The sequence below is a fragment of the Somniosus microcephalus genome, chromosome 3 (genome assembly GCF_052327205.1).
Source record: "Somniosus microcephalus isolate GS21.2 chromosome 3, FLI_Smic_1.0, whole genome shotgun sequence".
NCBI lineage: Eukaryota > Metazoa > Chordata > Chondrichthyes > Squaliformes > Somniosidae > Somniosus > Somniosus microcephalus.
In genome coordinates this window covers 356132566-356145666 of record NC_140989.1, presented here as the reverse complement: position 1 = coordinate 356145666, position 13101 = coordinate 356132566, and the positions used below count along the sequence as shown (strand labels likewise).

Here is a 13101-nt window from a genome sequence, read left to right as displayed (position 1 = left end):
TGGGTCGATTGGGCTTATACTCGCTGGAGTTTAGAAGAATGAGAGGGGATCTCATTGAAACTTATAAAATTCTAACAGGACTAGGCAGACTAGATGCAGGAAGGATGTTCCTGATGGCGGGGGAGTCCAGAACCAGAGGTCACAGTCTAAAGATAAGGGGTAAGCCATTTAGGACAGAGATGAGGAATTTCTTCACCCAGAGAGTGGTGAACCTGTGGAATTCTCTACTGCAGAAGGCAGTTGAGGCCAATTCATTAAATATATTCAAGAAGGAGTTAGATATATTTCTTACGGCTAAAGGGATATGGGGAGAAAGCAGGGTACTAAATTTGGATGATCAGCCATGATCTCATTAAATGGCGGAGCAGGCTCGAGGGGCCGAATGGCCTACTCCTCCTATCTTCTGTGTTTCTATGTATATAATGTGGTGTGGGATTAGCTAAATCAAGGGACTTGATGCATGACATATACAGTTACCACGTGTACTGTGATTTGCTGCCTAATTTTGCATACAGTCACAGAATCAGTGAAAATGCTGGTTTCTAAGCAGGTATGAGTAATAAGTCATTTGCCCTAGGGATTGCTTGACGCAGATGCTGAAACTGCTTGTGGGAGGGAAGTGTTTGATTGCTCAGCATAGTCATTCTTTTGCTTACCACAAAAAACCACAGGGAATTATTTTTGTTAATTATATCCTATTTAGTGTATAATGTGCCTTGTTTTATATTAAACCCAGGTACACGTTGCATGCGATCATTAGAGGTGGGAAATGGTGTGTATATGCGGAGGAAAAATCAGTCACTATATAAATCATGAAATTATAAACTTGAGTACAGATTCTGAATGCTATCCATTAGCAGCTCCTCTTTGCGTTACTATTTTAGCATATTTGGCTGATCATTATCTGCCCCTTCCTCTCATTTCCCCCCCCCCCCCCCGCCCTTTTATTTTGGTTGCCCCTATGAAGGGGCTCTCCTTTCTGAGCTGTACCAGTACTGACGAGCAGTCTGTAACCAGAATGTTAACCTGTCTCTTCTCTTGGTGGCTGGCAGTCCTGATGTGTAATTGCAGCATTTGCTCGTTTCATATTTTCAGCATTTGTCCTTACTAATTTTTTTAAAATATCTCTAGTCTTTTCTGCCTGTGCTTTTGCCTCTAGGTGTCCACCACTTTGGAGACCTTTCAGGATCTCTCTCTGCCTATCCCGGGTAAAGAAGACCTGGCTAAGCTGCATTCCTCAAGTCACCAAATGTCCTTGGTGAAAGCAGGGTCTTGCGGTGAGGCATACACTCCACAAGGTTGGATAGCGTACGTCATGGAATACATTAAGAGGTGCACGTCAAACTTTTTTGGGGGAGGGGGTGGAATTAAAAGTTTTTATAGCAATTTGCCATTAAAGCTGCTTTCCTTATGTGAGAGCAAAGCTGTTGCAGCCTTTTCAAATCAATAATATTTCTGGGTTTGTTGTCTTCTGTGTTCCTAGTTGGTTCTGGGGTCCTGTAGTATCCTTGCAGGATTGTCTGGCTGCCTTTTTCGTTAGAGATGAACTCAAAGGTGAGTAAGGATCCTGTGTACAATTAAAATACTTTTTATAGTGGCGGGGAAAAAGTGTGGGGTGGGCCATAATGGTCTCTATATTGCATTAAAAGGGAAAATCACAATAACTTGGTTCAGCTTCGTGCTGTCTTTTGAATCAACTATGTCGAGAGCAAATATGTTGTACTATATTACAAAAGATTATATCAAAGAATATGTTGTAAATTGGCAGCAAAATGTGTTTATCACCGCACGTAGGCTAGTGTAGTACTGTGCCTACAGGCCAGAAAGTTGAACATAGAAACATAGAAGATAGGAGCAGGAGTAGGCCATTCGGCCCCTCGAGCCTGCTCCGCCATTTAATGAGATCATGGCTGATCGGGTCAGTTCCTGTTCTGCGCCGATCCCATTCAAGGAGGATCTAAGCGAGATGCAAATCCGCCTTTGTGCCTCTGGGCTGAGGCTGGGAAATAAAGATCTGTCCAGTTTATTCCTGTTACTTCCCAGCAGAAGGCTCTGGACAGTGAGTATGTGCTTGTAAGTGCATACGTGTACATCAGGTAAAGGCAGGATCAAGCTCACTGACATCCCCATGGTCAAATAACCTGCCAACTCTTGCAGTTAAGGCTGCCATTTATGGGTGCCTGTGGGAGAGAAAAATGTAGAATCATATATCTTTATATACTGTACATTTATGTTACTAAAGTTTGGTATCGATGGCTGTTTTTGGTACCAACAAGTGGATGTTAAAATCTGAGATGCTTCTCGAAACCAGGATGTGATTGATTCAGCAAACATCTTCCTATTTGTCATTTGTAGACACTGTTGTTTTGCTTTGTTGCACATCTTTACATTTGTATCCTTTGTAAAATTCTTTGTTTATAATATTCCAGGTGATAACATGTACAGCTGTGAAAAGTGTAAAAAGTAAGTACAGTGCATGTTTCTGCCGTCTATGGTCCAACTTGTATGTTTAAATTTGTTCAACAGTCTCTATTTGATGTGCACCTTTTTAATAATCTAGCCCCCGTTAGTCATTCTAAACTTTGCTCATGTTTTTAATGAGCAGTTATCAAGCCATATTCTGCTGATTATCTGCAGTTTTTTTTTAATTCATTCTTGGGATTTGGGCATCGCGGGCAAGGCCAACATTTATTGCCCATCCCTAGTTGCCCTTGAGAAGGTGGTGGTGAGCCGCCGCCTTGAACCGCTGCAGTCCGTGTGGTGAAGGTACTCCCACAGTGCTGTTAAGGAGGGAGTTCCAGGATTTAGACCTAGGTTATTCGTGCATTTCCCACACCATTGTGAATATGCTAAACAGAAGTATGTAGAGTAGCATCAGAGAGAGGCGTTCTGAGAAAAAACTGGCCAAATCGGAGAATAAAAGCGGGACATTGTGGAAACCACAGCAGGTCATGTCAGGACCTGTAAAGAGAAAAGGCAGGTTATTGATGTATTGGGTGTGTAACCCTTCATCAGAACTGAAGACTGTCAAATACGTAGCCACAAACAGGAAGGGAAAAGGATAACAAATTACAACAGAGAGGAGCACACTTCAAGGCTGGCATTCCTGGAGGAGGTGTGTCAGTAAAATAAAAAGGAAAAACTGTAAATGCTAGAAATCTGAAATAAAATAGAAAATGCTGGAAATGCACACCAGGTCATTGGGCATCTTTCCTCCAGTTTATTTATTCTCGGGATGTGGGCGTCGCTGGCGATGCCGACATTTATTGCCTGTCCCTAGTTGCCCTGAAGGTGGTGGTGTGCCTCCCTCTTGAACCGCTGGTGGCGGTTTGATACAACCGAGAGACTTGCTAGGCCACTTCAGACGGCAGTTAAGCGTCAGCCACGTTGGTGTGTGACAGCAGAGAAAGGTTATTGATGTTTAGGGTTGTAACCCTTCATCGGAACTGTGGACTGGGACAGCCCTGAACTTCATGACCTTGCAAAGAGACAACTGAGAGGGGGAACCTTCATTGACGTACACCAGCATCGAAGCTTTGACCACGCTCAATCAACTCTGATGGACGGGTCACATTGTCCGCATGCCCGATATGAGACTCCCAAAGCGAGCGCTCTACTCGGATCTCCGGCACGGCAAGGGCGCCCCAGGTGGGCAGAGGAAATGCTTCAAGGACACCCTCAAAGCCTCCTTGAAAAAGTGTAACATCCCCATTGACACCTGGGAATCCCTGGCGCAAGACCGCACAAAGTGGAGGAGAAGCATCTGAGAAGGCACCGAACACCTCGAGTCTCTTCGCCGGGAGCAAGTGCAAGGAGCGCACGTCAACCCAAGCACCCCACCCAGCCGCCCCTTCAACCACCATCTGCCCCACCTGTGACAGAGACTGTAGGTCCCGCATTGGACTCATCAGTCACTTACGAACTCATTTTTAATGTAGAAGCAAGTCATCCTCGGTCCCGAGGGACTGCCTAAGAAGAAGACGATGACACAGGTAAACGGTGCTCGAAAAAGTATATCCTAAATACCTCAAGTTAGTGATCATAAAACAAGGGAACACTGTTCAAACTGGCAAAAGAAAAATTTAGAACCAATCTCAGGACGATCTTCACACGAGTGATCAGATGTAGTCGTCTTGCAGATAGGGTAGTGGAGGCACAAACCTAAGAATCATTTAAGACACCGCTGCCTGCTGAGGTAGTCACAGTTGGGTCTTTATGAATGGACGAGCTAGGATGTGACAAATGGCCTTCCTCATCCATACCCATCTTGTAAACAGACTTCCAGACTTAATGCTGTGACAAATAAACTTCAGAATGGGCTGGAGGTTATAGGAACAAGTACAGACTGAGGTAATCGAGCATCCCACAGGTTGCTATGGTTCTTGTGTGTGATGAGGGCAGTGGGGTATGGGGAATAATTGTGAAACGAAATGCACACCAGGGTTGAATTGTGAGTTATTTGAATATTCTGCAGTTTTGCTCATTTATCCAATCACTTTTTGGGTGGGGGGGGTGGAAATCAATGAGCATTTGTACCGATCTTTCCCTCAGGAGATTAACTGGGTGATGGGGTCCACCAAAGAATAGATTGTGTATGGTCTCTGCAAGATGATGCTTTCTTGTTCTGTGCTTTCTTATTTCAACATTGAATGGTTAATTAAAATCTTTTTTTTTTTTCTAGATTGAGAAATGGAGTGAAATTCTGCAAAGTGCAAAAGTTGCCAGAGGTAAATATTTTCTATCATGATTTTAAATCCCATGTTTCCATTCTTAAAATTTGGTTAAATAGCCCTTTGAATGTAGGTAACGTTCAACAATAAATTATTCTAGGGAATCCTGAGCTCTTTCTCTTCCTCCTTCATCCCTCAACAAAAGGCTGATCCATGCAATTTCCTGCTGATGTGTATGCAAGGATATATCTGTATTAAAGAGAACACAGTAAGAGCTGACTCATTGAGCTGAGGTGCTACACAGTGTTGCTCGACAGACCAGAAAATCTGAGGTTCAATCATTGGTTACATGAATAGACTGGAGAAGCTGGGGTTGTTCTCCTTCGAGCAGAGAAGGTTGAGGGGAGATTTGATAGAGGTGTTCAAAATCATGAGGGGTCTGGACAGAGTAGATAGAGAGAAACTGTTCTCATTGGCAGAAGGGTTGAGAACCAGAGGACACAGATTTAAGGTGATTGGCAAAAGAACCAAAGGCGACTTAGTAAAAGCTTTTTTACTGAGCGAGTGGTTCGGATCTGGAATGCACTGCCTGAAAGACTGGTGGAGGCAGATTCAATCACTGCTTTCAGAAATGAGTTGGATAAGTACCTGAAGGAAAAAAATTTGCAGGGCTATGGGGAAAGGGCGGGGACGTGGGACTAGCTTGAAGTGCTCTTGCAGAGAGCCGGCACGGGCTCGACAGGCCAAATGGCCGCCTTCCGTGCTATAACCATTATATGTTTGGTCTCGGACAATTTTCCAATTGGGTGTTACAGTTGCTTCTGGTAAGGGTGGAGTCAAAGGTCCTACTCCTGATTGCTTCCATGGACTCTTATTGGAATTCGCATAGATGATGCGCTGTGATGGTAGCACTCTAGCTTGAGTGTTAGCCATGGCTCAGTTGGTAGCACACTCTCTTTAGAGTCAGAAGGTTGTGGGTTCTGCCCCACTGAGTCATAGGGGGAGAAATTGGGTGAGTAGCGCCACCTGTTAGCGCCTAAAGAGGCAGGCAGTGGCTGTAGCGCCATTGGCTGCGCCTCCCGCGATATTCAGGAGGGGCGCTAATGGTGGCGTTAGCCTGTTGCGCTGCGCCGCCACCGATGAAGTCATCGGTGTGCGCAGTGCCCCGTTCGCGATATTTGGTAGCGAACGCCGCAGTTGCGCCGTTCGCTACCCGCGCCCGGTTCACGGGGCATTACTGTGCCGGCAGCGGCACAAGTTAAGGTGGAGGTGCGGGGTGGCCGCTTTTTCGGCAGCCGCCTGCCAGCACCTCCGTCCCCGGCCTCCTAACCCCGCCCCCCCCCCCCCCCCGCAGCATTGCCGGCTGTTTCCCGAGAGCCCGGCACTTCTCCTTGGTGCCGGGCTCATTTGCCGGCACTCGCGAGCGGGGATCGCGCTGTTGCAGGCACCTCCCCCTTAACAGTGGGAGGAAGGCCTGCAGTACCGCAGCGTGCCGTGGCGCAGCGGCACGTTGCGCTGCGATAATCAGTTTCAGCGCCCTAAGAGGGACGCGGAGTGCCTCGAGCCTCGCCCCGTGACCCTCGAGGGGCACTGAAACTGAATTTCTGGCGATCGGTATCACTCCGATCGCGGCGCTAAATCCTGCGCTCAGGCGACTTTTGCGCCTCTTTGGCGCCCCAACCCAATTTCTAGGCCATAGAGTCATAACGGCGCAGAAGGAGGCCATTCAGCCCATCGAGTCCGTGCCGGCTCTCTGTAGAGCAATCCAGTCAATCCTATTCCCCCGCTCTATCCCCTTAACCCTGCAAGTTTATTTCCCTCAAGTGCCTATGAAGTCTCCCCTTGAAAACATTGAGGGGGAGAAATTGGGTGAGTAGCGCCTAAAGAGGCAGTCAGTGGCTGTAGCGCCTCCCGCGATATTCAGCTAATGGTGCCGTTTGCCTGTTGCGCTGCGCCACCACCGATGACGTCATCAGTGTGCGCAGCGCCCTGATCGCGATATTTAGTAGCGAACGCCGCTGTAGCGCCGTTTGCTACCCGCGCCCGGTTCACTGGGTCTTGCTGCGCCGGCAGAGGTGCAAGTAAAGGTAGAGGTGCAGGGCGGCCGCTTTTTCCGGCGGCCGCCTGCCAGCACCTCCGTCCCCGGCCTCCAGATCTCTCTTTTTCCCCCCCTCACGGCATTGCCGGCTGTTTCCCGAGAGCCCGGCACTCCAGAGATTTGAGCACAAAAATCTAGGCTGACAATCCAGTGCAGTACTGAGGGAATGCTGCACTGTCGGAGGTACTGACTTTTGAATGAGACGTTAAACTGAGGCCCCGTCTGCCCCCTCAGGCAGACGTAAAAGATCCTATGGCACTATTTTGAAGAGCAGGGGAGTTACCCTGGTATCCTGGCCAATATTTATCCCTCAACTAACATGATGAAAACTGATTATCTGGCCACTATCACATTGCTGTTTGAGGGAGTGATCTGTGTGCAAATTGGCTGCCACGTTTCCTACATTACAACAGTGACTACTACACTGTTGACATAAAAGGGAACCCAAATATCTTCTACCGGCATGTAAACAGTAAGCAGATAGTAAGAGACAGGGTGGGGCCTATTAGAGACAATAAAGGTGATATATGCTTAAGAGGCGCAGGGCAAGGCTAGAATACTCAATGAATACTTTGTATCAATGTTTACCAAGAAGATGGATGCTGACAAAATATCGGTAGAAGTGGAAAAGGTAGAAGCAATGGAAGGGGTGAAAATTGATAGACAGGATGTACTAGAAAGACTGGGTATGCCATAATTTTCCAATCTTCCCTAGATGCGGGGGAGGTGCCTGAGGATTGGAAAGTGGCAAATGTGACACCATTGTTCAAGAAAGGGTGTAAGGGCAATCAAAATAATTACAGGCCAGTCAGTTTAACATCAGTGGTGGGTAAAGTTTTAGAAACAATAATCAAGGAAAAAATTAAAGGGCATTTGGAGATGTTTAAACTAATTAAGGAGAGCCAACACGGATTTGTAAAAGGCAGATCGTGTTCGACTAATCTAATTGCATTTTTTGATGAAGTAACAGAGGATTGATGAAGCGAATGCAATGGATGTTGTCTACATGGATTTTCGTAAGACATTTGACAAAGTACCGCATAGAAGGCTGGTTAACAAAATTGAGGCTCATGGAATAAGAAATTGGCTTAAGGACAGAAAACAGCAAGTTGTGGTAAATGGCTGTTTTTCAGACTGGAGGATGGTAGACATATATACCTGGATATTGGAATACAGTAGAATTTCTAAATTTGCCAATGACACCAAACTTGGTGTGGCAAACAGTGATGATGATACCATGATACCAATCGACTGCAACAGGACATAGAAAGGCTAGCAGACAAGTGGCAGATGGAATTTAATACAGAGAAGTGTGAGGTGATGCATTTTGGCAGAAGGAACAGGGAGAGGCAATATACACTTAATGACACAGTTTTAAAGAATGTGCAGGGACAGAGGGATCTGGGTGTTAATGTGCATAGGTCCCTGAAGGTGGCAGGACATATTGAGAGAGTGGTTAGCAAAGCATATGGGATCTTGAGCTTCATAAATAGAGGTACTGAGTACATAAGTAGAGAAGTTATGCTGAACCTTTATAAAGCGCTGGTTAAGGCACAACTAGAGTATTGCGTCCAGTTCTGGTCACCATACCTTAGGAAGGATGAGAAGGCCCTTGAGAGGGAGCAGAGGAGATTTACCAGAATGGTTCCGGGGATGGGGGCTCTTGGCTACAAGGACAGGTTGGAGAAGCTGGATTTGTTTTCATTAAAGCAAAGGAGGTTGAGGGGTGATTTGATAGAGGTGTACAAGATTATGGTGGGTTTGGATAGGCTAGACGGGGAAAGGCTGTTCCCACTAGTTGATGGTACAAGGACTAGGGGACACAGATTTAAGGTTTTGGGCTAGAGATACAGGAGGGTTGTGAGGAAAAACTTTTTTACGCAGCGAGTGGTGAGGACCTGGAATTCGCTGCCGACGGAAGTGGTGGAAGCAGAGACACTCCATGTTTTCAAGGGGAGACTGGATAGGCACTTGAGGGAAATAAACTTGCAGGGCTACAGGGATAGCACGGGGGAATGGGACTGACTGGTGCTCCACAGAGAGCCGGCACGGACTCAATGGACCGAATGGCCTCCTGTGCCGTTATGACTTCAAGCGTACATCATTGTAAAGCGCTTTGGGACGTCCTGAGGTTGTGAAAGGCGCTGTATAAATGCAAGTCTTTTTAGAGTCAAGATCATGGGTTCAAGCCCACTACAGAACTTGGGCATATAATTCTAAACCGAGGCCATTTATCTCACTGCTGTTTGTGGGATCTTGTTTTGCATAGAATATCTGCCATAAGTCACTGAATTTTAAAGCAGTTAATTGTATGTGAAGCACTTTGAGAGATCTAATAAAATTGTAATTGCGTGTCCTCTTTTATCGTAGATTTTGTGCATTCACTTGAAGCGATTCAGACACGAGCTCATGTTTTCCACCAAAATCAACAACCACGTGTCCTTCCCATTGGAAGGACTTGACCTTCAACCTTTCCTCGCTAAAGACAGCCCTTCTCAAATCACAACTTACGATCTTTTATCCGTTATCTGCCACCATGGTACTGCCAGTTGTGAGTATCACTAATAGATATTTTAATATAATGCCTTAAAATCTTGACCGAGCTGTTGTATTCTTCTACGGTTGTATGACACGAAGTTCATTTTTTTTTAAGTTAAGGCAGTGTGTTGTGCTTCAGATGGAATGCTAAACCGAGGTCCCATCTTGCCCTGTTCCTAGTGGTCCAGTTGTGATGTTAAAAATGTTCTGGTTAATATTTTGCCCTCAACCAGTTTTATTTTTTTAAATGGATTGATCATCTCATTGCTGTTTACAGGATATTGTTCACTCAGAATGGTTGCTGCATTTTGAGATGTTTTTATGTAAATTATTAAGTTAATGCTATTCTGAAGGTTTATTTTGACATCTGAATAAATAAGTGAAATTTATTTAGCATAACACCTAGAGAAAACTATTTTGTTCTAGTTATTTAGCCCTCAACCAACGTCACAAACAGATTACCTAGTCATTATCACATTGCTGTTTGTGGGACCTTGCTGTGCGCAAATTGGCTGCTGCGTTTCCTACATTACAACAGTGATTACACTTCAAAAGCACTTCATTGGTTGTAAAGTGCTTTGGGATGTCCTGAGGTCATGGAAGGTGCTATATAAATACAAGTCTTTTTTTTACAGTGCAATAAAATGATTCTAGTAAAACATTTATCGATTCACAGAAATTACAGACGGTAATTGCTTATTGTGTACGTGCTGCCCTCTTCACCTGGAGCTATCTACTTTAATTCCATTTCCCTGCTCTTCCCCTATATCATTTCATATTTTTCTATTTTAAACATACTGTATATGCAATCCCACTTTAAATGAGCTAGCCCCTGTCCCAATAGCCATTTGTGGTAACGGAGTCTATATCCCATTGACCCTCTGTGTGTAAAATGCCTTCTATCTTCTCCCTTGACCTTCTAGTAATCCATCAGTCTACACCCTTTACTGATTTTGCTAATCGGTGGAAACAGTCCATCACTCTTTTTAACCTCTCTAAACTTTTCATAATTTTAACGCACGCCCCTTCCCTTCCCTTCTCCTTACCGGTGGGAAAAGCCCCAATTTTTTTTGGAGCCTTTGTAACAATTTAATCTTTGCTGTATCCTTTCCACGGCTCTGCTACCCTTTATAATGAGGTATCCAGAATACATGTAGTACTTGAATTGTGTCCTAATCAATGCAGTGTACAAATTCAATATCACTTCCCGGCTTTTATATTCAGCTGCCCTTTGTATAAAGCCCAGACTCCCAATTGCTTTTTTTTAATGACCCTTTCCATCTTTGGCCACGCCGTTAAAGGTTTTGCCATGTTGTCAATTAGAAAGTTAGGAACAAGAAGGGGAGTCTGAGGGGAACGCTTACAGAATGAGTTGCCGGAGAAGTTTGTTGAAGCAGAGTGTGTAACGGCGTGCAGGAGACAGTTGAAATGCTGGAAGGAGAGGTATTGAGGGATATGTTTAAAGCCAGAAAGGTGGGGGTTGATCTTTGTAAAAATCCTTGTGGTCACGTAGGTTGTGACTCTCTAATCTGCTCGCCTAAAGACTCCTTCCTTTGCACTTCGCAGAAGGGAGAATCCCACTTTTACTCACCTCATACCATTTGTGGGGGAATGGCAGCTCCTTTATATATTATCAGCAAGGTCACTGGTTTTCTGGGCACCCAAAATGCTAGTAAAAATCCCCATGTAATAACAGTATTGAGCTTTTCTGTCACTGTAAGCCAGTGACCCTGATTTATAAAGGCCCAGAAATTCAGGTCGGGGGCTTCCTGCGGGTGCAAGCCCCTGACCTGCACTTACCTCTAGCGCGCCGGCCGTTGAGCTGTGGGCCCGCGTGGAATTCCGATCCTGGGCCTGCTCCAACTGCCGGCGCGCAGTGCTTGCGTATCCCAGGGGCGCAGTTAGTTTGATGCGTCCCCTGGGATCACGTGGGCCATGGGGAGCCAATCGGAGCAGGGAATGCTTCATTCATAAGTTTGACAGGAAGGGCTGTCAAACTTATAAATACTACAAGCCCCAAAACATCACTAAATCTTTAATTAATTTTTTTTTTAAATAAACTATAAATTACATGAAATAACTATTTTAAACAATAATTTAAATTTTTGAAAAAAGTAATTTTATTTTCTAACGGGGCTAAAAATAAACTTACCCTTAAAGTGTTTAAAAATAATAAACCTGTGGAAAAAAATGTTTTAATTTTAATTCACCACTTACCTTGTAAAAAGCAGGCCTTGCGACTGCTTTTTATGTGTAACTTCTGGAGACTTCCCCTCCTGCAAAAAAAAACGTAAGTTCGATGCGCACGCGCAGCCTCTCCTGCACACGCGTTCGAACTCTGAACCCCTTATTTCAGGGGGACGGAAGTGCCGGTTTCCCGTGCATGCAGGCTTACAGGTGAGTACCCCGTGCGTACTCACCCGTGGAGACCCGAATTTCTGGGCCAATGTGTTCTTTCAGTTTACCCATCATTCAAGGCACTATACCTTTGCAGAAGTTTATATCTGTATTTTTCTAACTCTAGGTGGCCATTATACAGCGTTTTGCCTAAATGATCTGAATGATCGATGGTATGAATTTGATGACCAGAGTGTTACGGAAGTGTCTGAATCGACAGTGCAGACTGCGGAAGCTTATGTACTCTTCTACAGGTAACTCCATTCTCTAGATGATGGCTGCGGTTTGTTGTTTTCCATGGCAAAGCACATGGAATTGTTGTCCCACATAATAGATTTTGACTTATTCAGGCCCTGCATACCAGTGGCTCTGCCAGTTCATGATTTTAAATTTTACTGTCTGGATTTTAGGCAGCATAGTCATAACCTCAAACCTCTAATGCAGTCTTGTAGAAACACACCAAGTTTGGATGAGGAAACCCAGTGGCCCTGCTCATGATTTTGTGGTGTTAGCCGTGGCTCAGTAGTAGCACTTTCGCTTCTGTGCCAGAAGGTTAAGAGTTCAAGTCCCACTCCAGAGACCTGAGCACAAAGTCTAGGCTGCTGGAGGTGCCATCTTTCGAATGAGATGTTATACCAAAACCCCATCCGCCCTCTCAATCAGTACTATTTTAAGAGATGGAGAGTTATCCCTGGTGTCCTGGCCAACATCACTAAAACAGATTAATTGGGGTTATTATCATATTGGTTGTTCATCCCTGTTTGGCATATAAATAAAACAAAAAAGGTGACTCAACCGTGGCTAACAAGGGAAATTAGGGATAACATAAGATCCAAGGAGAGGACATATAAATTGGCCAGAAAAAGCAGCAAACCTGAGGATTGGGAGCAGTTTAGGATTCAGCAAAGGAGGACAAAGGGATTAATTAAGAGGGGGAAAATAGAGTATGAGAGTAAGCTTTCAGGGAACATAAAAACCGACTGTAAAAGCTTCTATAGATATGTGAAGAGAAAAAGATTGGTGAAGTCAGAATCAGGAGAATTTATAATGGGGAACAAAGAAATGGCAGACCAATTAAATACATACTTTGGTTGTCTTCACAAAGGACACAAATAACCTCCCAGAGATGTCGGGGGAACATAGGGTCGAATGAGAGGGAGGAACTGAATGAAATCAGTATTCGTAGGGAAATGGTGTTAGGGAAATTGATGGGATTGAAGGCCGATAAATCCCCAGGGCCTGATAATCCACAACCTAGGGTACTTAAGGAAGTGGCCCTAGAAATAGTAGATGCATTGCTGGTCATCTTCCAAAATTCTACAGACTCTGGAGCAGTTCCCATGGATTAGAGGGTAGCTAATGTAACCCCACTATTTAAAAAAGGTGGTAGAGAGAAAA

General features: G+C 44.9%; 1 protein-coding gene across 6 annotated transcripts in view; it reads left to right on the top strand.

Moving 5' to 3' along the window:
• The window catches only part of usp33 (ubiquitin specific peptidase 33), an 83593-nt gene that overhangs the window by 33265 nt on the left and 37227 nt on the right, over positions 1-13101 (top strand). For all 6 annotated transcript variants that reach the window (XR_015077741.1, XR_015077740.1, XM_085983460.1 and 3 more), the window contains exons 14-19: positions 1160-1332; positions 1484-1554; positions 2430-2463; positions 4682-4727; positions 9139-9319; positions 11831-11957. Coding sequence is in view for 4 of the 6 variants with exons in the window: in XM_085983460.1 (XP_085839586.1) it covers positions 1160-1332; positions 1484-1554; positions 2430-2463; positions 4682-4727; positions 9139-9319; positions 11831-11957 (632 nt within the window). In the remaining 2 variants the exon portion in view is untranslated. The remainder of the gene's footprint in view (positions 1-1159; positions 1333-1483; positions 1555-2429; positions 2464-4681; positions 4728-9138; positions 9320-11830; positions 11958-13101) is intronic.